Source organism: Eriocheir sinensis, chromosome 19, assembly GCF_024679095.1.
Source record: "Eriocheir sinensis breed Jianghai 21 chromosome 19, ASM2467909v1, whole genome shotgun sequence".
Lineage (NCBI taxonomy): Eukaryota > Metazoa > Arthropoda > Malacostraca > Decapoda > Varunidae > Eriocheir > Eriocheir sinensis.
Window position 1 is genome coordinate 3,169,814 of NC_066527.1, and position 25,000 is coordinate 3,194,813.

Sequence of the window (25,000 nt, forward strand, 5' to 3'; positions counted from 1 at the left end):
AGGCGGGGAGAGGCAGGGCGGGGCGGGGCTCTTCACACGTCCCCGCCGCCTGGCACCTCGGCGGGAGTGAGTGTTGCGGTGGGCGTAATATTTGCATTAATGTCCCGCGTGGCTGCAATTTGTTTTTGTGGCGGGTGAGAGGGCGGGCGGCGGCGGCGGCCCCTGCAGATTACAACACGCGGCTGTTTTGATACTGAGTTACGAGTGGACGTGGAGCGCCGATATTACAGAGGTGCCCGAGCCGCCGCGCCGCCCCGCCGACGCCGCCGAGGCCCCGCTGCCCTGACGGAGGAGTAAGGAGGTCCCCGCTGCCGCCCCGCCCCACTGCTCCTCCTCCCCCCTCCCCCGTCCCTCTTCCTCCCCGCCCAGCCATGCCAAGCCTCCTAACACGGCAGGTTTTCGTGTTTGTTGCTCTTCTGTCGCTTGCCGCCTCGATGGTGATGGTGATAAGGAGGAAGAGGAGGAGGAGGAGGAAGAGGAGGAGGAGGAGGAGGACTAGAAAATGTGTGGATCAGGAAAATAAGAGTAAAGGCAGTGTAAAGAAAAGGAGAAGGAAGATGAGTAGGAAGAACTAGAAGAAAAACGAGGAGGAGGAGGAGGAAGAGGAGGAAGAGAAGGAGGAGGAGGAGGAGGAGGAGAAGGAGGAGATAGAGGAGGAGGAGGAGGAGGAGGGGGAGGAGGAAGTTAGAGAAGGAGGAGGAGACGGAAAGCGAGGAGAAAAAAAGATAAGCGTATGACGAAGCAGTGTCAAGAACGACTGTGCCCTCATGTATGTATGTATGTATGTATGTATGTATGTATGTATATGTATGCCCGAAAACCCCAAAATACAACATGGTCACTTCCCTTAAGCTATTTCCGTTACTGTAAAAAATAACAATGAAAAACGAAATAAACTAGTGGGTAGAGGTCGTCAAAAGTCACGTGGTCGTAATTAAAAGTTTGTAAAGGTAGTAACAAATCATGAAGTCGTATAGCAGGAGTGTAGCTGCCCAATAGGATAGTTTGCAATGGTCGTAACAAGTCGTGTGGTCGTTACAGGGAAAGTCGTCGCAAAGCTATTATAATCGTGGGTACAAGTCGTAACTAGTCGCATGGTCGTCGGGAGAGTGGTATACTTGCTCAGTAGTGTAAATGTCGTAACAAATTTGGTCATGCGGGCGGGTGGCTCAGTATAATAAAATAAAATAAAAAAATAAATAAATAAGTGATGTCGAGGGATGTGTAAGGTCGTAACAAGTGTGGTCGTACCAGGAGGGTTCTCTAAATGTCGTAACAAATATTGTCGTAACAGGAGGGTTCTCTAAAGGTCGTAACAAGTATGGTCGTAATAAGAGGTTACTCTAAAGATCGTAACAAGTCTGGTCGGAACAGGAGGGTTCTATAAAGGTCGTAACAAGCATGGTCGTAACAGGAGGGTTCTCTAAAGGTCGTATCAAGTCTGGTCGGAGCAGGAGGGTTCTATAAAGGTCGTAACAAGCATGGTCGTAACAGGAGGGTTCTATAAAAGTCGTAACAAGTCTGGTCGGAACAGGAGGGTTCTATAAAGGTCGTAACAAGTCTGGTCGGAACAGGAGGGTTTTATAAAGGTCGTAACAAGCATGGTCGTAACAGGAGGGTTTTATAAAGGTCGTAACAAGCATGGTCGTAACAGGAGGGTTCTATAAAAGTCGTAACAAGTCTGGTCGTAACAGGAGGGTTCTCTAAAGGTCGTAACAAGTCTGGTCGGAACAGGAGGGTTTTATAAAGGTCGTAACAAGCATGGTCGTAACAGGAGGGTTTTATAAAGGTCGTAACAAGCATGGTCGTAACAGGAGGGTTCTCTAAAGGTCGTAACAAGTCTGGTCGGAACAGGAGGGTTTTATAAAGGTCGTAACAAGTCTGGTCGGAACAGGAGGGTTCTATAAAGGTCGTAACAAGCATGGTCGGAACAGGAGGGTTCTATAAAGGTCGTAACAAGTCTGGTCGGAACAGGAGGGTTCTATAAAGGTCGTAACAAGCATGGTCGGAACAGGAGGGTTCTATAAAGGTCGTAACAAGCATGGTCGGAACAGGAGGGTTCTATAAAGGTCGTAACAAGCATGGTCGGAACAGGAGGGTTCTATAAAGGTCGTAACAAGTCTGGTCTGAACAGGAGGGTTCTATAAAGGTCGTAACAAGCATGGTCGTAACAGGAGGGTTCTATAAAGGTCGTAACAAGTCTGGTCGGAACAGGAGGGTTCTATAAAGGTCGTAACAAGCATGGTCGGAACAGGAGGGTTCTATAAAGGTCGTAACAAGCATGGTCGGAACAGGAGGGTTCTATAAAGGTCGTAACAAGACTGGTCGGAACAGGAGGGTTCTATAAAGGTCGTAACAAGTCTGGTCGGAACAGGAGGGTTCTATAAAGGTCGTAACAAGCATGGTCGTAACAGGAGGGTTCTATAAAGGTCGTAACAAGCATGGTCGGAACAGGAGGGTTCTATAAAGGTCGTAACAAGTCTGGTCGGAACAGGAGGGTTTTATAAAGGTCGTAACAAGCATGGTCGTAACAGGAGGGTTCTCTAAAGGTCGTAACAAGTCTGGTCGGAACAGGAGGGTTCTATAAAGGTCGTAACAAGTCTGGTCGGAACAGGAGGGTTTTATAAAGGTCGTAACAAGTCTGGTCGGAACAGGAGGGTTCTCTAAAGGTCGTAACAAGTCTGGTCGTAACAGGAGGGTTCTCTAAAAGGGGCGTAACAGGAGGGTTCTCTAAAGGTCGGAGAGTTCATTGAAGGGCGTAACAGGAGGGTTCTCTAAAGGTCGTAACAAGCATGGTCGTAGCAGGAGAGTTCATTGAAGGGCGTAACAGGAGGGTTCTCTAAAGGTCGTAACAAGTCTGGTCGTAGCAGGAGAGTTCATTGAAGGGCGTAACAGGAGGGTTCTCTAAAGGTCGTAACAAGCATGGTCGTAGCAGGAGAGTTCATTGAAGGGCGTAACAGGAGGGTTCTCTAAAGGTCGTAACAAGTCTGGTCGTAACAGGAGGGTTCTCTAAAGGTCGTAACAAGCATGGTCGTAGCAGGAGAGTTCATTGAAGGGCGTAACAGGAGGGTTCTCTAAAGGTCGTAACAAGTCTGGTCGTAACAGGAGGGTTCTCAACAGGTCGTAAAAAGCATGGTCGTTTCATAAGGGTTATCTAAAGGTCGTAACAAGCATGGTCGCTTCATAAGGGTTTTCTAACTGTCGTAACTAGTCATGTGGTCGTACCAGGGGGAGGTAGTGGCTCAATAAAAGGCGATAACAAGCCGTGAGGTGGTTGCAGGAAGGTCGTAGAGGGAAAGTCGTCTCTACACTAATATAAACGAACAGAGAATCGTACAAAGAATCTTACAAATAGTAACTGGTCGCCTGGTCGTCAGAATAGTATTACAGTAAAGGTCGTAACAATGCTGGTCGTGTCCCTGGCAGGAGGGTGGTACTGCTTCGACCGGGAGAGCTGCGAGCAGAGGTGGCACCGGCTGCGTCCCCTCATGACCTCGCGGGGCTGGCCGGAGACGAGGACGGCGGGCGGCGTGCTGTCCCCCAATCCCGAGGACAATCCGCACTGGTGGACGGCCAACCACGTGTGAGTACTGACCATTGTTGATGTTATGTGTGCCTATGTTAAGGATTCTGTTAGTGCTACTTTTACTATAACACCGACTTTTCTTTCTTCCTTCCTTCCTTCCTTATTACTTTTACTATTTTTCCTTCCATTCTTCCTTAATACTTTTACTATAACCTTTCTTCCTTCCTTCCTTCCTCATTACTTTTAATATAACTTTCCTTCTTTCCTTCCTTCCTTTCTTCATTCATTCATTCATTCTGTCCCTCCTTCCTTCACCACCACCACTCTAACCACGCCACATTCATCACCTTTTCACCACCCACCCCATACATACACACCAAAAATCTATCCTAACTCACTACCCCTCCCTTATACAAATACCTCAAGACGCTCCTTCCTCCCTCTCCACGCAAGCTTGGTGCCCTATTGCTCGTCGGACTCGTGGGCGGGCACAAAGCGGGCGGAGGAGGGCTCGGGCTCATGGTCGTTCCTCGGCAGCGTCATAGTGGAGCAGGTCGTCGCGGCTCTCCTGCAGCACAACTTCACCCACGGCCACAAGCTGATCCTCGCCGGCAGCAGGTGAGGAACTGTCCTAGTAGGAGTGAACTGCTTGGTGCCTTTCCTCACACCCTGATGCTTATGTGTGTTTGTTTTGTTTAGGGCCCTTTCTGTCAAATGTGTTTATTTCTTTCTATCGCTTTGTTGGTATGCCATGCACTCTTCTTTCTTTTTCCTTTTAATATTCTTTGTTCTTCTGCTACTTTTTCCTCTGTTTTTTCTGCGTTTTCCTTCTTTCTTCTGTCTCTTCTCTGCTTTAAATAATATTCCTTTTATTATTCCTTCTCCTTCAGCGTCTCTTGTTCCTTCTACGCCTCCTTCTCCAGCATATTCTACTCATCCAGCGTCTCTTCCTCGTTTAGTGTCTCCTCCAGTGCCTCCTGCATCCTCCTCGTCTTTCAGCGCCTTTTACAGTGCCTTACATTTGTCGTACATTAACTCCTGCTGCTCCTCCTCCTTCAACGCCTCCTACAGCGCCTGCTACTCCCCCTCTCCTCCACAGTGCAGGCGGCGTGGGCGTGCTGGTGAACGTGGACCGTGTGGCGCAGCAGCTGGCCCGTCTGGGGGTGCGCGGGGAGGTGCGTGCCGTGGCTGACTCGGGCTGGTTCCTGGACAACGAGCCCTTCAAGCCGCTGCAGTGCGTCGACGCCCACAGCTGCCCACCCGTCGAGGCCATCAGGCGGGGGCACGAGCTCTGGCAGGGCCGCATCCCCGAGAGCTGCGGTGCCCTCTACCCGAGACACCCGTGGTTCTGTTACTTCGGGTACCGCCTCTATCCCACCCTTCAGTGTAAGTCTAAAGGGCGTCTTGGTTACCTTAGCTTTAACCATATTTTCATTATTTCACACTTTTCCTCATAGTACCGGTGGGTTAATTAATTTGGGTACCGCCTATATCCAGTGCAAGCCTGCAGGTTGTCCTAGTACCCATATCCTTGACTTCATCCTTGACCCTATTGCATTTTCAGTAGACACTATGTCACTCTCAAGTACCCATAACCCAAATTGCAGCCTCTCTTATAACACTCTCCCGTAGCATCACAAACACACCTCTCGCCCTTTACACACATAACCACAATCACACGCACACAAAAGCACCCCTTCCTATCCCTCACCAAAAACACACATTCCCACCCAAACTCCAACCACCCACACCCCACCCACTCATCTCCCCAATCTCCTCCTACCACTGCTGGCTTACTAACGCCCCACCCCGGCCCGCCAGCGCCCTTGTTCGTGTTCCAGTGGGTGTTCGACGAGGCGCAGATGACGGTGGACAACGTGGGAAAGCCGAACTCCAAGCAGCAATGGGACTACATCCACGGCACGGGCGAGAGGCTGCGGCGAACCTTGCAGAATGTGACGTGAGTGTGACGGCGAAGGAGAATGTTCGTTGTTTTTAGTGGTGGTGGTTGTTAATGTAGCTGGTGTGTGTGTGGTGGGGAGGGGGGCAATTGTTATTCTTGTTGTTCTTGGTGTTGTTGTACTTGATGATGGTGAGACAGTATAGCCTATAGAAGGCTGTTGGTAGTGATGATAAGGCTAAAAGGAGATGGGTTGTTGCTGGTGTCGTTATTGTTGTTGGTGGTGGTGACGGTGAGTGATGATGATATAGAATGATTAATGGTGATGATTATAGTGAGTGGTGCTAGTGGTGATGATGAGGGTTATAACATACAATGATAGATAACAAAATGACAATGAAGATAGATATACAGACAGACAGATAGATAATTAAATAGGTTGATAGAGAAAATAAGGAAAGATGGATACGAGAGAATAACAGAGGAAAAAGAAAAGACAAGAAGACAAAAAAGATATACAGATATTGATATAGAAAAAATAAGTAGAGAAATTGAAGACAAATAGATACGAGAGTATAGAAGAGAAAGGGAAAAAGAAAAGACATGAAGGAAAAGATGAAAAGAAGAGAAGAGAGAGGAAGGATAGTGTGTGAGGGAGGGAGGGAGTAAGGAAGGACTCAACTCCCGCCCCCCAACCCCCGCCCCACTCTACCGCCCACCCCCGCCTGACGCCACACTAAGTCATCACGCCCATCACTCCGCGTCTCATTAGCGGGCCATTAACGCAACACAAACATGGGCGCGCTTGTGTGGTAATAAGATCAACACACACACACACACACACACACACACACACACACACACACACCTAAAAACAATCATTGCTATTCACCCATAAAATTAACCATGAAATATATATATATATATATATATATATATATATATATATATATATATATATATATATATATATATATATATATATATATATATATATATATATATATATATATATATATATATATATATATATATATATATATATATATATATATATATATATATATATATATATATATATATATATATATATATATATATATATATATATATATAAGATGAAGGAAAAAAGAAAACAGGACGAAAATATGAACACACACACACACACACACACACACACACACACACACACACACACACACACACATTCATACTCGGCCGATTAAGAAGAAGAGGAATAAGCATGCGTTGTATAATTAGTGATCGTAATATTTAGATGATTAAGATTAGGATGAGAAGTGAGTTTATTTGTTTATGTTTAAGATACTTTTTTTTCATTATGCATTTTTTGCGCTCATAATGTTAACTTTAGAAAGTTTGGACGAACGCTTGAGTTTTTTCTTTCAGTGAATGAGACAATTTTTTTTTCTTCCAATATGCAGCTTTTTGGTAACCAAAATAATTCAGCCGAAGATCAAGATAGAGTTTTATTCTCTGATTTTTTTTTTTTTTTTTTTTTACGTGTCAGCCGATAGCGCCGGAAGGCTTTCTTAAGAGGGTGGATGGTAGTCGTCCCCAGCCTGTTATGGCGCATTCAAGTGTTTTTTATAGTGGCATCATCTTTTCTTGGCTCATGCTGCCCCCCGGAGGTCGTTCTTGATTCACATGGACGGTTTCCTCTAGAGTCTGGGTTGATGGGTGGTCTTAAGCCACTCGGCGGTGACTGAAAAATCCCAGGTGGTAGCGGCGAATTCGAACCTGCGTCGTCCATCACGCGGTGAATGCGGAGCTCGCACGCTAACCACTCAGCCACTGCCAACCCTACCTGATGATTTTTCTTATTCTTATTTCCTTTAATCTCTCTTAGCATATATTCTCTCTTTTTATTCTGATCCTCCTCTTCCTCTTCTGATCCTCCTCTTCCTCTCCTCTTTGCAGCGCCCTCTTCGCCCCTTCGTGCATCAGCCACACCGTGCTCACCAAGAGGAACTGGGCGGCCGTCAAAATAGGCGACGTGTCCCTCCCTCAGGCCCTCTACTGCTGGGACATCACACCTTTCGCCACGCTCACCGCCAGGAAACACGCTACAGAAGGCACAGGAGGAGGAGGAGGAGGAGGAGGAGGCAGTAGGGTAGAAGAGGAGGAGGGGGAGGACAGTGTAGTGAGTGCCGTGGAGGAGAGAATTCAGGAGGAGGAGGTGGAGGTCAGTGCAAACAGGAGAGCTTATAGACACCAAAAACGCGGTGACAGGAAAACAAAAAGACAAAGACACGCAGGAGGAGGCGATAGACGGAGGGCGGGAGACAGGAGCAGACGAAGGCGAGGCAAACGGAGGAACAGGAAGAACCGGAGGAGGCCACAGAACAGAACCAGAACACAATACAGTGCAAGGAACCAAACTGAAGAAGTGAAGGGTGACGCAGTTCGACAAGAGGGCAATGCAGGGGAGGCAGGGAGTGACGGCAGGGACACAGAAGGGGTGGTTAGTGTTTCTCGGGGGACGGGGAGGCTTGGGGAGCATAACCTTGGCGGGGAGATGCTCGCGGACTCACCCGAGAATCTTCCCCATGATCCTCTTATTGGGGAATCGAATGCCATCGCTAGAACCTCACAGGACACCGCCGCCAGAACCTCTACCCACCGCCCAGGGAACAGGAGAAGGGGTAAGGAGGAGAGGAAGAGGAAAGGGAGGCGGCGCAAGGGGAAGAAGAGGAGCAGGAGTAAGGAGAGGGAGAGGAAAATGAAGAAACGGGAAAGGAGACGTAAAAGGAAGGAGAGGAGGAGAAGAAAGCTGCAGTTGAAGAAGAGAAAGAAGAAGAGAGAGAGACGACTAGGTAAGTGAATGGAAAAAAGTTACGACCTTAAAAGTATCCATTCTAAACTGCACCCTTTTTTTTTTTTTTTTTTTTTTTTTTTTTTTTCTTCTGCATTTACTTCTAAGCCTCTTCCATCTCTACGGCCCGCTCTTTCTCTTATACTCTCACTCATCTTTTAAAGTTATAAATGATGATGATGATGATGGTGATGATGCTGCTGCTGCTGATGATGATGATAGTGTGTGTGCATGTGTGTGTGTGTGTGTGTGTGTGTGTGTGTGTGTGTGTGTGTGTGTGTTATGTATGATCCTATTTGCATTAACTCGACGGATAGGCCACGCCCCTTTTCCGTTTAGGACATCATCATCATATCTCTCTCTCTCTCTCTCTCTCTCTCTCTCTCTCTCTCTCTCTCTCTCTCACCACATCCTCCACGCAGGTGAACGAGAACTGAATGAGAGCATGAGGCCGGCCCGTTCCCTGCCCTCCCCCAGCCCGCCCCAGCAGCCCGCAGTCCCCGCCAGTCCTTCCCAGACCCTCGGCACCCCAGTCCCCTTCGGTGGCGTTACGGGGGGCGTGGAGGAAGCCGCGGCGGAAGTGTGGACGGAGGATCTGTGCCCGGCGCGGATCCTGCACCTGACGGACCGGTGTGCTTGGCCTCACTGCAACTACGCGTGTCCGAGGCTGCTCAACCCCTTCACTGGTGGGTGCTGGTGTTGCTGTTGTTGTTTAGTGGTTGCTGTTATTCACTGTTAAGATGGTATATGTTGTTCACCGATAAGATAATGGTTGCTATTGTCATGGTATTCACTACAATGAGCTGTTATTCACTAATACTCACTGTTTGTCACTTATGCTATTGTTAACTGTTTAGATGGTAACTGTTCACCATTAAGATAGTGGGTGTTTTTCTCATGTTATTCACTGTTATTCACTGTTGTTGACCAATGGTAGCTGTTATTCACTGTTATCCAGTTATTCACTGATGGTAGCTGCTGTTCACTGTTTGGCGCTGTTGAGCTACTGTTTTTATGGTAGCTATTTATTTTACTTCGTCCTCTTCCTTCAATTGCCTGCTCTTCCAAGGGTCAATAATTCATCTTCTCTTTCCTCTTTCATCTACTATTCCTTTACTTTTATTCTTTTACTGCTTGTCTTGTTTATATTCTTGTTCTTCAATTTCCTCGTCTCATCCCTGCAGGCGAGGAGATGAACTTTACCGAGCTACTGAAGAGCTTCGGCCTGGACATGGCAAGCGTGGCCTCGGCTCTCGGCATCGACATCCACACACTCAACTCGATGGGCAATGACGAGCTACTCCTCATCCTGACCCAGTGACCCGGAGCTAGAGGCTGACCTTTAGCGAGTGACCAAGAGTGAGCCAAAGTGGTTAAATGTGACAAGAGTGGTGAAGGTTGTGGAAAAAGTGACTTGGAGTGGTATAGTGTGGGGAAAAAGTGACCTGGAGTGGCTGATTGTGGTCCTAAGTGACTAAGTGATATGGAAACTGGATGGAAAGGGACGACGCTTTTCCTGCGGACAATTATTGTGTGACTTACATAATATGAGTGAGAAAAGAGGGAGACACTGAGTGACCTGATGTACCCTCTGCGGGCCATGGAACACCAAAACGGATGGAAAATGTGAAAGTGGTCAAATATAATGGAAACATAAACCAAGTAATAAACAAGAGGATACTAACCTGGTCATACATTGTGGAAACATGATTCAGAAAAGGGAAAAAGATATAAATAGTGAAAAAAGTGTTCAAATTCAATGGAAACATGATTCACAGTCTGGAAAAAAATAAAAATGCAAGTGTTGAAATATAAAGGAGACAGGACCCGAATATTGCAAAAGAGGTGAAAAATTATGTAAAAGAATCCAAAATTAGGCAAACGTAATCACATGTAGTGCAAATAGGATCGTAAGAGACAACAGAGTGTAAACGAGACCCGGAATCATACAAAAACGATCATAATATGTGCAAAACGTGGTCCAAAGTGATGACAAGTGATCCCAAGCTAACCCAGAGAGCTGAAGAGTAACGTGACTGATCCGCAATTGTATTTAGTGATTGATTCTAACTATTGATCCAGCGTGACTCATAACGACTTAGATGTGATCCGTGTGACTTATGATCCACCGTTGATCAAAAGTGACATAAATACTTAGTTGATCAGCTTGGTTCGAAAATGATACAAATTTGGCAGGAAAAAGATCGGTCGTGGTAGGGACAAAGTGGCGCGCACACACACACACACACACACACACACACACACACACACACACACACACACACAAACACACACACAGCAAAAACAGCAACATCCTACACAATTGTTCTATCGTAATATTCTTTAATCTTTGAAGAATGTCTGTCTTTGAGAATAGAAAAAGTGTGAACGTGGAATAAAGGGGCGTGGTGAGTGAGCGTGTGTGTGTGTGTGTGTGTGTGTGTGTGTGTGTGTGTGTGTGTGTGTGTGTGTGTGTGTGTGTGTGTGTGTGTGTTATCAATGTATATATGCATACCTCAGGCCTTCTGTGGCCAGCGAGTGTGTGTGTGTGTGTGTGTGTGTGTGTGTGTGTGTGTGTGTGTGTGTGTGTGTGTGTGTGTGTTCTTTTTTATAATAACGTTAAAAACGCCTCTAAATATGTCGTAAGGATGAGTTACGTGTACATCGATTTAGTGACGTATACCGTTCAAGATAACTTGGCGAAAAGGCTCCTCCCCATCACTCCCTTACTGGCTACCTGATGAACAAGCCCCGTCTCTCCCGCCCCACGACGCCTGTGATTGGTGTTCGGTGAGGGACGGACGCATTTGATTGGCGGGCGCTGAGATGGGTGGGCGGGGCCTCTTCGCCATGTTAGGTTGATCGGACAACAAAATATATATAGTACCTTTTATTTTCTTATGTGCTTTGAGTTGCATTTCCCGGACTCCCGTTCCTTAAGATGTTAGTGTGGTTATTTGTATTGTAATGGTAATGTTAATGCTTCCTCCCTGTGTTCATATCCTTTCTCACTTCATTCTGTTTACCCTCTTATCCTTTTTTTCTTTTTTCCCTAGTGATTGGTCTTCAAGTTCATTCATTATCACTGCTTCTTTTTCTTCTTCTTCTTCTTCTTCTTCTTCTTCCTCCTCTTTTTCTTCTTCTTCTCCTTCTTCTTCTTCTTCTTCTTCTTCTTCTTCTTCTTCTTCTTCTTCTTCTTCTTCTTCTTCTTCTCTTCCTTCTTCTTCCCTTCTTATTGTCCTCTTCTGTTATTCTTTTTACCACCACCACCTTCTTTTTTTTCTTCTTCTCCTTCTCCTTCTCCTCCTCCTCCTCCTCCTCCTCCTCCTCCTCCTCCTCCTCCTCCTCCTCCTCCTCAGTACAGACTCAGGCAGCTTCGGCAGGTTGTTTGTGCGTGCGTGCGTGCCTTGCCCTGGGCACGTCGCCCCCCTTAGGCACATTATCAGGGCATTTTTTGTTCGCTATTGTGAGGTTGACTGTCCTTAGGTAACACTAATAGTAGTAGTAGTAGTAGTAGTAGTAGTAATAATAATAATAATAATAATAATAATAATAATAATAATAATAATAATAATAATAATAATAATAATAAAGGAAGATTATGAATTAGAAAAAGTAGTAGTAGTAGTAGTAGTAGTAGTGGTAATAGTAGTAGAAGAAGAACAAGAACAAGAAGAACAAGAACAATATTCCAAACAACAATAGTTATTATTTTTATTATTTCTTATCATTATGACATCGGGTAACGCAGATGAATTACAATAATTTGTGAAGCTAAACGTCAAAATCCATGATAAGTGTGGCCATGAGTTTAGTGAACAGATTAGTAAACTTACGAAATTACACATACTGAAGAATGTACGGCGAGGTTTATGGAAAAGGAAGGATACCACACTTAAAACAAAAATCACCACCACCACCACCACTTCCTCCTCCACACTCACCTCCATCATCGCATTTGATTGGCGGGAGCTGAGATGGTGTGGGCGGAACCTCTTCGCCAAGTTAGTTTGAACAGAATACAAAAAAATAAATTAAGAGGAAAATTGGAAGCAGTTTTATGGGTTGTTATTATCATTATTATCTTTATCATTATTATTACTATTATTATTATTATTATTATTATTATTATTATTATTATTATTATTATTATTATTATTATTATTACTGTTTTTATTATTATTATTATTATTATTATTATTATTATTATTATTATTATTATTATTATTATTATTATCTGTACATCAATAATTTCTAAGTGTTATTCTTCCAAATGAATGATTATTTTATTATTATTATTATTATTATTATTATTATTATTATTATTATTATTTTTATTATTATTATTATTATTATGGACTGTACATTTATATTTTCTTAGCGTTTTCCAAATTAATCGTTATTATTATTATTATTATTATTATTATTATTATTATTATTATTATTATTGTTATTAATATTATGATCATTAGCTGTCCACATTCACTTCTTATTAGTGTTGTCGTTGGTGTGGTCTGCGCGTGACACCGTATCTACCTCAGTTCACAAGTTCTCTTTCCTTTTCTCAGTCAGTGGTCGGCAAAACTAATTAGTGACGCGTGGAGGCGGTGCGGGCAGGTAGGAAGGCAGGTAAATAGGTAGGTAGGCATACGGAAAAAACAAATAAAGTGTGCTCTCAAAATATGATTGTTTCAGTTCATCCTTCAATATGTTTTTCTTGTGTATATATTTTTCTGTGTGTCGTGCAGCAGCGAAGGCAAAATAATGGACTGCTATGGAAGGTAGGAAAAACGAATAGAAGTAAAAATAAAATAATGGTCTAAAAATAAGTTGCTGTTTTGGACGAATTTTTAATATCTGTTTTATTTCTTCTATTTTAAGTCCAGAAGCCAAGATATTTAAACTACTAAAGAGGGCAGAAAAATAAACTGATAAGTTTAATAAAGTGTTCTCAAAATACGGTATTGTTTCAGTGTAATCTTTGATGCTTGTTTTTCTTTTCTCTTTTTTTTTTTTTTTTTTTTAGTCGAGCAGCAGCCAAGACATTATAACTACAATGGAGGGTGAGGAAGGTAGGAATACGAACCAAATTATAATAGTGTATACTCTGGAAATACGACATGGTTTTAATTATTCTATCTTTAAAATCTTACCACATTTCATTCAACAGGTAAGAAATATAATGGAATACTAAAAGCGATCCATACATTAACGCACACTACGGATGAAAAACGGACAAAACTAATGAACGTTGTGCGGTCTCGAAATACCTGATTACTGCAGCTCACCTTTGAATACCTGGTTTTCTCTTGCGCAAAGGTAGGTCATGTAAGGGTAACTAAGAGAGATCCAAATAACAACCTTCACTATGCGTTGTTTTTTCTTCTATACAACTATTCATAAGTACTGACCGTGGCTTTATTTAACTCTTCCTTATTTTATCTATTTTATTTACTTTACATTACTATTTACTTTATTCACTTTTACTTACTTTATTTACTCTTACTTATCCCATTTATACTATTTTATTTTTCCTTATCCATTTTACCATTAGTTACTTTTACTTTGTTGTTTATTTACTTTCACCACCTCCATCACTAACACCACCACCACCATCACTACCACTACCACCACCATCACCACCTCACCACCACCACCACCATCACAACATCACCACCCCGCACCACCATCATCACTACCACCATCATCACTACCACCACCACCACCATCGCAACATCTCCTCCCACCACCAACACCATCACCACCACCTAAAGATTCTGCCGTTTCATTGCTACAAAATTTACTATAACGACAACCTTCGCATTACGTCTTTCTTGCGTCTATAACATTATTTCTCTTATATTTTCTTCTTTTGCTATATTTTTATGTATATTTCCACTCTGTTTTCTCTTTTTATACATTCTTTTTTCAGTCTTTTTCTAGTCTCTCAAAACAAGCTCAGTTATTAAATTAAAAAAAAGATACTCATGAAAATTCACAAAAAATATAGAGGAAAATGGTAAAAGAAGAAGAGGAAAAGGAAAAAAATATGCTCTCTCTCTCTCTCTCTCTCTCTCTCTCTCTCTCTCTCTCTCTCTCTCTCTCTCTCTCTCTCTCTCTCTCTCTCTCTCTCTCCACCCGTCTCTAATGTTTTATGTGTCTTGAACGTTGTCACGGTCTTCACTTTCCTCCTCACACACTACTACTTTTAACTGACTGATTGACTGATTTTTTTTTTTCGCTCAGGTAAACAAGAATCTAATTAATATACCGATGATATAACTCGGAGGCATAAGCACCTCGAATATATTTATTTGGCTCTCTTAATCAAACCACTACCAACGCGCTATGTCTGTTTTATCATTCTCTATCATATCCTTTGTCTGATTTTTTGCTATACCCTCATACAAAAATCTAATGTCACTCTGGCATTCGAACCTGGTCCCTTGCACACTCGCACTGTTTTTGTACGTCACTCATCCAACCAAGGCCACTGCGCTGACTCATTTATCACCTCCATGTTGTATCGCCTCTTTGTTACACCTGCGTCAGTGCAAGTGATATAAAAATATGCTCAGTTCTCTTATCTTACGACGACTAATCCCTTGTGTCACTCATCGACTCATAGCAAGGCCAATGCGCCACGTCACTTCGCACCTCTGTGTTACATTACTTGCATCATGTCAGCTCCACCCGCTTAGAGTGATACAAAAACCTAACGGGCCTGTCCGGGATTCGAACCCGGGACCTCCTGCACCCAAAGCAGGAATCATACCCCTAGACCAACAGGCCGACGAGATGACACGAGGAAACACTCCTATGCATTGCGCTGGCTGGCTGACTAAGGCACGATCGTCTGCTTGAATCAACGAACTTGCGTCTGGCTAGACAACAGTAAAGGCTTTTTTGATACGTCTGCAAACCATCTTCAACAGTTCTAGTTACCTGAATACGGAAATTTAAAACAGTCCATAAAAAGAAATACATATTCATTCCTATTCCTATTTATATTTTACTGAGCTGCAGTGAAATGCTTCGAAATACATACTATATTTGGGGTCATTCTGGTGATATGACTATGAATTAAAAGATGTTCTCTATGCCGCCTGGTGGACTACAACAGTCCATCTGACCCATAAGAGTTATATTTTATGGCTAGGCTCCAACAAAAAACTCGGTATCTTGACAAACAATTTTCAGCGATTGTGGTGACCTAGACTTTAAAAAAATATAGTTCACTCATCCCCTAGGTAAGTCCCGTCACTCTACCTGATGGAGTGTAATATGTTTTGTGTCAAAGTGAGGTAAAAGATTTTCTGATGTATGTCCAACTAACGTCTCATCGATTCTAGCTACTTCACAAAAAAATATGTCTCTTAAAAAAAAAATACAGCTTAATGGCACTTTTCAAGTAATATCTTTTGCAAATCGTTAAATATACCTCAAAACAACTCCCTGGAAGCTCAAAAAAAAAAAGGAAACCTGGCAAGACAGACAAAGGAAGCAACTGCATATATATATTCAGACCTATGCGAGCAGTAAAGAATAATATACGGGTAACGTGTGAGAGCTGCACCAAAACTATAATAAAACAAGCCTACCAAACGTTTCAGTCCTCTAACAAATTCCTATGAGCCCACTCTAATGCCCAGGCCAGACAAAGAAAGGATGCACCTGTATACACTCTCAGACGTAGGAGAGCAGTAAAATAACAATAATAAAAAGAAAAAGTAAAGGTGAATGGACGGGATACACGTGAACGCCGCGCCAACACTAATGATGCTGCAGAGGAGGTGTGCATAAGCCGCCCCACCAAGCCTGCCAGCCTCGCCTCCTCGCCTTTTATGCCGCCCTGTTACCGGCTGGATGTGTATTGGCCGCCGACAGGGAGAGTTGCGGGAGAGTGAGAGAGAGTGAGTTGCGGGAGGATCGAGTTGCGGGAATTTGAATGAGAGGGGAGTGAGTGAGAAAGAGGAGTGAGTGAGTGAGTTGCGGGGGTGTGGGTGAGAGAAATGAGTGAGGGAGTGAGAGTTGCAGGAGGGGATGAGTGAAAGAGTGAGAAAGAAGAAATCAATGAAAGGAATGAATGAAGGAAGTCAGTGCGTGAGTGGAAGGTGCGAGGTAGATAGATAAATAGATAGATAAGGAGATAAATAGATAGGTACAGAGATAAGGAGATTGGTAGATAAACAGAAAGAGTAATGAATGTTGTTGTGGCTCCCCCCCCCCCCTCTCTCTCTCTCTCTCTCTCTCTCTCTCTCTCTCTCTCTCTCTCTCTCTCTCTCTCTCTCTCTCTCTCTCTCTCTCTCTCTCTCTCTCACCCAAACACATCATTACGTCACTCGTCTCTCCTAGTCTTGTTACCTCAGCTGTTTACTAACCTGCGGCCGCCGTTACACAGGTTGATTGGATGGACTAATTAATATATGAATAAATGAAAAAAAAAAAACTAAATTAAAAGGGAAGAGATTGGATTTAAGTATATAGTAAGTTGAGAAATATGTAAGTGATGATGATGATGATGATGATGGTGATAAAAAGAAGAAAAACAAGTAGAACATGAAAGAAAAGACGAACAAGAACACGACCAAGAAAAAGAACAAGAACAAGGAGATAAAAAACAAGAACAACAGCAACAACATCAACAGCCCATAAACCACAGCTACATCCTACTTCCCTATCAAAATCAACCCACACGCAATTACACACACACGCGGCCGTTCACCAGTCAGTCAACCAGTTAACCAAACAGTCAGCCAATGCAACATCAACACCACCATAACATCCTCACCGCGATGAGAGAGAGAGAGAGAGAGAGAGAGAGAGAAAGTAAAAAGGTAAGGGATGAAGCAAGGAATCTTAGGTAAGGCGAGAGAAGGGAAGAACGGAATGAGGAAGCTGCGGAAGGGATTCATTATGCATGTATATAAGAGAATCTTGTTGAGGGGTGTCTGTCAGTGTGTTGAAGGGAAGGGAAGTGTTAGTATGGCAGTGTTAGTAAAGGTAAGTGTGTGTGTGTGTGTGTGTGTGTGTGTGTGTGTGTGTGTGTGTGTGTGTGTGTGTGTGTGTGTGTGTTTTATAATAGTAATATTAACGAGAATAATAATGAGTAAGGCTCATGCGGCTGTGTGGAGCAGGTGGCCTGGGGTGTGCTGCCCCACGAGGGAAAACAAAGAAAATTTGTTCATTCATTTTACTGAAAATACAAATGAATGAACGTAAGCATACGTTCTATCATTTGCTAGAAAAACTGATTGCAATCTTTAGGTAGTCGGTTAAAGTTACCCTTCGAAAAAAAAACTTTTATGATGAGAAAAAAAAAAATCATTAGCTTAGTTATCCTGTATACCTTATTGAGGTAGTACGTCAGCGATGGGAAGTGGCATGGAAATGGTACTGTTTGGGAAGAATGTGCGCAGCTCTTGAAGCCGGAACCATGTCTCCATGACTCGCACTTATCCTGTGAGAGTATATGAAAAGAAAACCTTATCTTAGTTGTTTTTTTTTCTTTTTGAGAGAGGGGTATTACAAGGCTTTCCCGCCAAATGGAAAGCTGTTATATGACCATGATTTATAGCAGACCTTGTCTACAATGAATTGCAATGCAAAAACTATTCAGAAATGGATCTTACCTGTGCCGAATGGCAGTTGATGCAGATGAGGATGGCGTGGTCACGGCAGATCGGTTGGCAGCAGCTAAGCAGGTCCATGATCTTCTCTGACACTTTCCGCGAACATACGACATATTTTTTCGGTTTTGTTGGGGCTGAGCTGGTGTACAAGGCGCCTACACTGTTGTACACTTTGTTATGGTAGGCCACAAATCCACTTTGGGGGCCAATATTGCAGCCTATGGGCTGAAGCCTCTTATGACAGCGGGTGACACCACGATGCGCGAAAACACGAAATGCTGGAGAATAATCAATCCCGCCTGACCTGACTAGCGATAATGACCGCAAAACGAATTATGAAACGATAACAACACACAAAAACGCCTTTCTTACCTTCCCTCCAGGTGTGGTGCCTCGCCGCGGTGGTAGCAATGGTGTCCGCCGCGCTGATTCCCCACATACCGGCCACTGTGGGAGAAACACGTGTGATTAAGGGGCAGGTAACGTGAAAGCAATGAACTGATAACAAATAATATGTGTGGAGCCATCAGTCAGCCAGAATTATATAACAATGAAGTAGACATTTTTAGTCAGTAAATGGAATTTAAGTAGAGTTCATAATACATTTCCTTCTTATTCTTTTTATACATCTTCCAGTTCCCCTCACTCTTCTGTTTCATCTTCCATCCATTCCTCTCATTCCTCTTCTCTCTCTTCTTCCTTCCTTCATTCATCTACTTCCCCTCACTCTCCTATGTCCTTCCTTCAATTCTCAACTCATTCCTTTCAGTGATTCCCTAAATCCCTCATTCATTACTGTCATTTCCCTGTTTTTCATCTTCTTTATTCATTCCATTCCTTCTCCTTCCGCTCAATGCTTTCCTCTCTCCCTTCTTCCTCTTCCTCAACAAGTCCTTCTCACTCCTCTCCCTCTCACTACTCTCTCATTCTTACCTAACCCACTCATCCTCTCCCCAATCACACCCCTCCCTCACTCTAATCTAACTCATACCTCCTCTCCCTCACCCGTCTACCTCATTCCACCCCCTCACTCTTACATAAGCCACTCCTCCTCTCCCTCACACCACTCCCTCACCCTTACCTAACCCACTCCTCTCCCTCACACCAATTTCTCACCCTTACCTGACCCATTCCTCCTCTCACTCCCTTCCCCACCCCTTCACTCCCTCACCGCTTCCAGGACAACCCCAACTATGAGTTCCAGTATGGCGTGAGTGACCGTGACACCGGGAATGACTTCGGTCAGCGAGAGACACGCCTTGGGGAGGACACTCGGGGCTCCTACCGCGTGCTGCTCCCCGACGGCCGCCTCCAGACCGTCACCTACACCGTCAGCGGCGACTCGGGCTTCGTGGCGGAGGTGACCTACTCGCGCCCCTCCTGACATAACCTGACCTGACCTTGTTGATTTTTTTTCCTTAGTTTGTAGTGATTGCCGAATACGTAGAATTTAGAGGTTATTATTTTTTTTGTAGTAGATATAGTGATTTTGGGGGGGCATTGTAACCTCTAACTGTCTGTATCTGTTTACTTCGTTGAATTCCTTCCATAGTTCTTGTACGTATGATTGTCGCGTGTGTAAAATTCAGTGTTTTCAGGGTTTTTTTTTTTTTTTTAGGGGAATATGATTTTTTCTGTGCTGTATCTGTTCTCTTATGGCATCCATAATCCTTGTTATTTTCCTTCCTCAGCTATTACACGTACGATTGCCTGAGAGTACAGTGGTTTTCAATACTAATTTTGCATTGGATACAGTGATTTTATTCTGCACTGTTCTATTCTCATCTGCTGTTCTCATATATATATATATATATATATATATACTTTCATTATTTGACTTCATTACCGTATGATAAGATTGCTTGTGAAATTCCTGGTTGTCAGTGTAATAAGCTAATTCAGTTGATACATTCGCTTTTTGCAGTGCAACTTCTTTTACGGAATTCAGTTTTGCTACGATGGGGATCTTGATGATGCATGTCCGATTACTGTTATGCGGGCAAATAAAAATAATAAACTTTGATCCACGTAACCAAGCCCAGGCGAGGAAACTACACTTGTTGCTCCTAAAATATATGTTTTCTGCGAATGCTGTGTGAAAACTATACATTGGCGGGAGGACTTGAGCATTTATGATAAAACACACACACACACACACACACACACACACACACACACACACACACACACACACACACACACACACACACACACGGGTGGAAATGGTGGAATATATATATTTTTTCTATTATAGCTCAAGTCATAAAAGACACAATTCTAAGACCTAGACAAGAAATATATAACAAGAATTATATAACACACTACGGTAAAGGTAAAGTTCGGGGCATATGCTAAAGCTGCGCGTGACCTCGGTGTTCATCTCCGTAACATTGGCCCTAACCCAGATAAAAAAATAAAGACTGCCTCACAGAATCGAGATATCTACTTCAAGGTAAAAACGAGTTGCAATTAAATAAGACTTTCTGATAATATGAAAGTGTCAATAATACAAAGCATATAATTAAAAACATTCATGTCCAAATCAGATTCACAGAGGCAAGTTAAACAAACAAACATCAAACCAAGTGAATAGTAATACAGGCGACAATGAATGGAGGTGTGTGTGTGTGTGTGTGTGTGTGTGTGTGTGTGTGTGTGTGTGTGTGTGTGTGTGTGGACGTGAGGGAATGACGGTGTGAGGGTAACATGAGGGGGCCCTAGGCAGTGGTCATTATACTTCATTATATTTTGGGAAGGTCAACACACGAGGCCTCCCTCCAACCTTCCATCACGCCGCCCTGGATTACATTTCCTCACTAACGTAATAAAGATAATGACGATAATGATAATAGTTGTCGACAATTGTGGTGGTCATATCATCATATTTTCTACAGTAACGAAATGAAGTAAACAACGATGACAATAATGATGATGATAGCAGCAGAACTGTCATCAGCTTTTTGACACTAACGTAAAAAAAATAATGACGGCAATGATAATAATCGTAGCAGACAGCAGCTTTTTGGGGGGGGCTTATGTAATGAAGATAATGATGATGATGATGCTGATAGTAGAAGGTCTTGCAGTCTTGCCCATCACTGACGTTACAAAAAAAAAATATGAACAGCGGAAAGGAATGTTGGATAAAACCTAACGGAACGGAACGGAAGGGAAGTCTGTCTGTCTGTCTCCTCCTCCTCCTCCTCCTTCTTGTAAATCACCATCACCTGCTTCCCCCTTCCCTTATTTTACGTGTTTGACTCTCTTTCACTTTTCAATCTTTCCTTTCAATTTTTTTTATTTGTTTTTCTCCATTATTCCTTTTGTATTACTTTTCCTTCGCCTTTCCCTCTTTTTCCTTATGTATTTTCCTACTTTATTCTTTTCCTCCTCCCTGCTCCCTTTCACATTTCCTTCATTTTTTTCCTTTTTCCTTTCTCTCCCTTCCCCACTCTCTCTCTCTCTCTCTCTCTCTCTCTCTCTCTCTCTCTCTCTCTCTCTCTCTCTCTCTCTCTCTCTCTCTCTCTCTCTCTCTTTATTTATTCCTCCAACACCTTTCCTCTTTCTTTTCCTTACTTTCTTTCTCTCCCTCCCTCATTCACTCCTGTTTTTCTTACCCGTTCTTCCTCTCGCGTTCTACCTCACTTCATTTTTCCCTTACTCCACCCTTCCTATCTTTTTCTGTGATTCATTCATCCACTCTTTATTTATTTATTTCCCTCTTTTCCTCTAACCCATCCCCTATTCCCTCTCTCTCTCTCTTTCTTTCTTTCTTTCTTTCCCTTCGCCTTTCTCTTGACCCATCTACCATTCCCTCTCTCTTTCCAAGCCCCTTCGTCCTTCCTCTGATTTCTTTCTTTCCCATCACGTCCATTGTCAGCCTGCATTGGAAATAAGAAAGAAACTAAGACCTGTTAACCTTCACTGTGGCCTCAAAACACACACACACACACACGATAGTCTCTCACTTTTCATGATAAAACTTTGAGAAGAAAAAGCAAAACTATTTATCCTTCAGAATGTGTGACACGTACTTGATAACTGGGTGACGATTGAGAGGAAAGTAATTTTCTGTTATATGACCACACCAAGTCCTTCCTTCTGTCTAGAGCGAACGACTTAACAACGCCACACAGAGGAGCCGATATGTGTAGTGCTCCCCTCTGCCGGGAATGCTTTGAAATTCCACCACTCGATTGGAAAAGAAGTAAACAAAAGCAAGATTTCTGACAAGGCAAAACAGAAAAGGGTAAAAAAAGAAATGATTCGTTACGGGAAATATCGCCTCCGTCCGTCCTAAAAAATAAAATATGACAAAAAAAAATCTTTAATAACGAGTGAACAAGTCAGGAAATTTTCTGGCGAGGCATAACAAAATAATATAAGACGAAAATAATTGTCAAAAAAAATCCTTCACTAAATAAACTTCAAACTTTTTTCTTTCTAATAACTAACCAAAGTGTGCAAGCTGCCTAGCAAAAAAACATAAAAAAAGAAAATGAAGAATCACCGCATCAAGTATTTGTTGGCAGAAAATAAATTATTGGTAAGAAAAGTTAAGATTGTTTTTCCTCTTGAGACAGTTCAATGCCTAAAAGAAGGAGAAAGAGAAACTAAAGTCAGCAAATCACTGTTTCCACAGGATGATATTTACCTGACTAGATGAATAGACGCCATAATTTTTTTGTGGTAATCTTTTTATCTATTCAGTAATCTATTTTTGTGGTAATCCTTACTTTAGCTGTTTATTAATCTCTATGAATTATTATTTTTTTTATTTAGTGTTGTATGCTTATAAAAGTCAAAATAGTGTTTGCGAAGATCATGATAAAGCAATAAGGTTGAAAACAAATTAATGAAAAGAAACCGCAAAAATATGGACAAATATAAGACACCCCAAAACGCACACACACACACACACACACACACACACACACACACACACACACACACACACACACACACACACACACACACACACACACACACACGAGTAAGTGGGTGGATAATCTTACTTGACGAGCCGGAAACATTTAAATAATTCTGCTATATGTTTCCTGTCCAACTTCTCCTCCTCCTCCTCCTCCTCCTCTTTGCTTTTACGAGCATTTTAACACTTCTGCTTTCCTATGTCAAACGTTATAATGGAGAGAGAGAGAGAGAGAGAGAGAGAGAGAGAGAGAGAGAGAGAGAGAGAGAGAGGTGGGGGGTCGGGTGAACGGATGAGTGGTAGTGGTGGGGATTGTGGTGGTAGTGATGGTAGTGATGATAGTGGTGACGAAAGTGTTGGTGGCGATAGTGGTTGTGATTGTGATGATAGCATTGTTAATGGTGGTGGTACTGGTGGTGGTGATATTGGTGATGAAAGTGATGGTGGAGGTGGTGGTGATGACAATGGTGTTACTGCGTCTCCCTCAACATCGTCACAGCATTCTCGTCATGTCTCATCACCACCACCACCACCACCACTACCACTACCACCACCACTACCACTTCTATCTCCTTTTTTTTCCTGCTTACTTTGTTTTCCTTCTTTATTTTCATCTCCTGGACATCAACTCTCTTATTCTTCCTCTTACTACTTATACATTCCTTTCCTACTTATTTACTCGACTCTTACTTCTTTTTCTTCTTCCTTTTTTGCTCACAGCATCTTACTTTGTCCTGCTAACTTTTTATTTTATTTTATTTACACGGTTACCTTTTTTTAAATCTTCTTATATATGTTTTCTTTATGTTTCACTGTTTGTCTTTCTCATCTTGTTTATTTATTTTCTTTTACCTGCTTATTTTGGCTTATTACCTGATCCTAAATTCCTGCTTGCCTGCTAACATCTTTCTCACCTTCTTTTACTTTCTATTAACTTTTATATGTGTTGTTCATCTTCTTAACTGGTGCTTCTATTATGTCTACCTGCTTTCTTTTGGCTCATCTTTTTACCTTATAATTACTTCCTACTTGCTTTATATAATACTTTCTATTGTCTGCTTGCCTTTTTGCTCATCTTCCTATCTTCTGCTTACTTTCTCAATATCCAATACTCCCCTGCTGCGACCTGGAATTTTTTTTTTACCTCACGTTCGGTTTTCGGTTCAATCCGATGACTCTAATATCGCTTTACTTTCTGGTCACGTCCTTCCCTTCTGCCTCGCGTCTGCTTCCCTGCTCCAGATTCCTCCCTCCGCCGTCACGTCCCCCGCCACAATAATCACTCCACCCTTTCCTCACCCTCGCCACGCCTCGCCACGCCCTTTCCTCGCTCAATCCTTCCCTTTCCTCACCCTTATCATGCTCCAGTATAGGCCATGCCAGCGACTATGGCGAAACTAATGCGTGTACTATGACCATCTCCATCGTTAACGTTGCTCCTCTAGGCTGTGTTGTGATACGTTGTCGTGATATTTTTTGACCGCAGGAAAACGAATGCGATGAAATATTATTTTTATCAACACATTACAACTGAATATTAATGACCTAGTCCTACTAAATTTCAACCATTGTCGAATTGGATTATGAACTTATCCATATCAAAGTAGTTGATTAAGCGAGACTATATTAGAAAAACAGTGTAATTGAATGAGTAGTCTAGGCCCACTGAATTAGCAACCTAGCCCGAAAGTCACATAAACTGAGTAACAAAGCGTAATTGAATAAATAAGCTGATCCCATTGAATTAGTAATCTTGCTCCACTTCATCCTCGCTTTCCCTTTCCTTCCCTCTCCCCTCTCTCTTTCCTCCACGTCTATCTACTTTAAATTCCTTCACCGAAACATTTTCCTTTCTCTCTTGTTCCTTTCCTTTCGCCAAGTTCTCCTCCATTCCCTTTTCCCCTCATCACACTCGTTCTTCTTTCTCTCATCCTCCTCCCTTCACTCCCATTTTTCTCCTTTCTCTTTTTTCTTCCCCACCTTAAACCAATTCATTCCCATCTCTATTCCCCTCACCTTGCACCGTCTATCTATAGTTCCCTTCCTTTCACCAAGTTATCCTCCATTCCCTTTTCCCCCTCATCACACGCGTTCTTCTTTCTCTCCTCCTCCCTTCACTCCCATTTTTCTCCTTTCTCTTCTTTCATACCTACCTTAACCCAAATCATTCCCATCTCTA

At 42.8% G+C, this 25,000-nt stretch overlaps 2 protein-coding genes and 1 non-coding gene across 3 annotated transcripts in view; 2 read left to right on the forward strand and 1 right to left on the reverse strand.

Annotated features, from left to right (window-relative positions):
* Positions 1-12,934, forward strand: part of LOC127000518 (palmitoleoyl-protein carboxylesterase NOTUM-like) — a 32,505-nt gene extending 19,571 nt beyond the window's left edge. Inside the window, exons 4-10 of the mRNA XM_050864253.1 lie at positions 3,427-3,583; positions 3,980-4,144; positions 4,626-4,912; positions 5,348-5,486; positions 7,365-8,260; positions 8,682-8,945; positions 9,444-12,934. Of these exons, the coding sequence (XP_050720210.1) occupies positions 3,427-3,583; positions 3,980-4,144; positions 4,626-4,912; positions 5,348-5,486; positions 7,365-8,260; positions 8,682-8,945; positions 9,444-9,580 (2,045 nt within the window). The 3' untranslated portion in view covers positions 9,581-12,934. The remainder of the gene's footprint in view (positions 1-3,426; positions 3,584-3,979; positions 4,145-4,625; positions 4,913-5,347; positions 5,487-7,364; positions 8,261-8,681; positions 8,946-9,443) is intronic.
* A 2,045-nt stretch (positions 12,935-14,979) lies between these two features.
* On the reverse strand, positions 14,980-15,051 carry Trnap-ugg (transfer RNA proline (anticodon UGG)). Its single transcript has one exon. It is a non-coding gene; the product is annotated as a tRNA-Pro (tRNA).
* A 2,161-nt stretch (positions 15,052-17,212) lies between these two features.
* Positions 17,213-21,397, forward strand: LOC127001012 (cuticle protein 7-like). Its single transcript, XM_050865190.1, has 3 exons — positions 17,213-17,262; positions 18,275-18,370; positions 19,072-21,397. The coding sequence occupies exons 1-3, from the start codon at positions 17,245-17,247 to the stop codon at positions 19,273-19,275; spliced, it is 318 nt and encodes a 105-aa protein (XP_050721147.1). The 5' UTR covers positions 17,213-17,244; the 3' UTR covers positions 19,276-21,397.
* Positions 21,398-25,000: the final 3,603 nt, after the last annotated feature.

Coding starts and splice junctions, on each gene's coding strand:
- LOC127001012 (XM_050865190.1), top strand. Junction 18,371..19,071: donor CACGTGTGATTAAGGGGCAG/GTAACGTGAAAG, acceptor CACCGCTTCCAG/GACAACCCCAACTATGAGTT.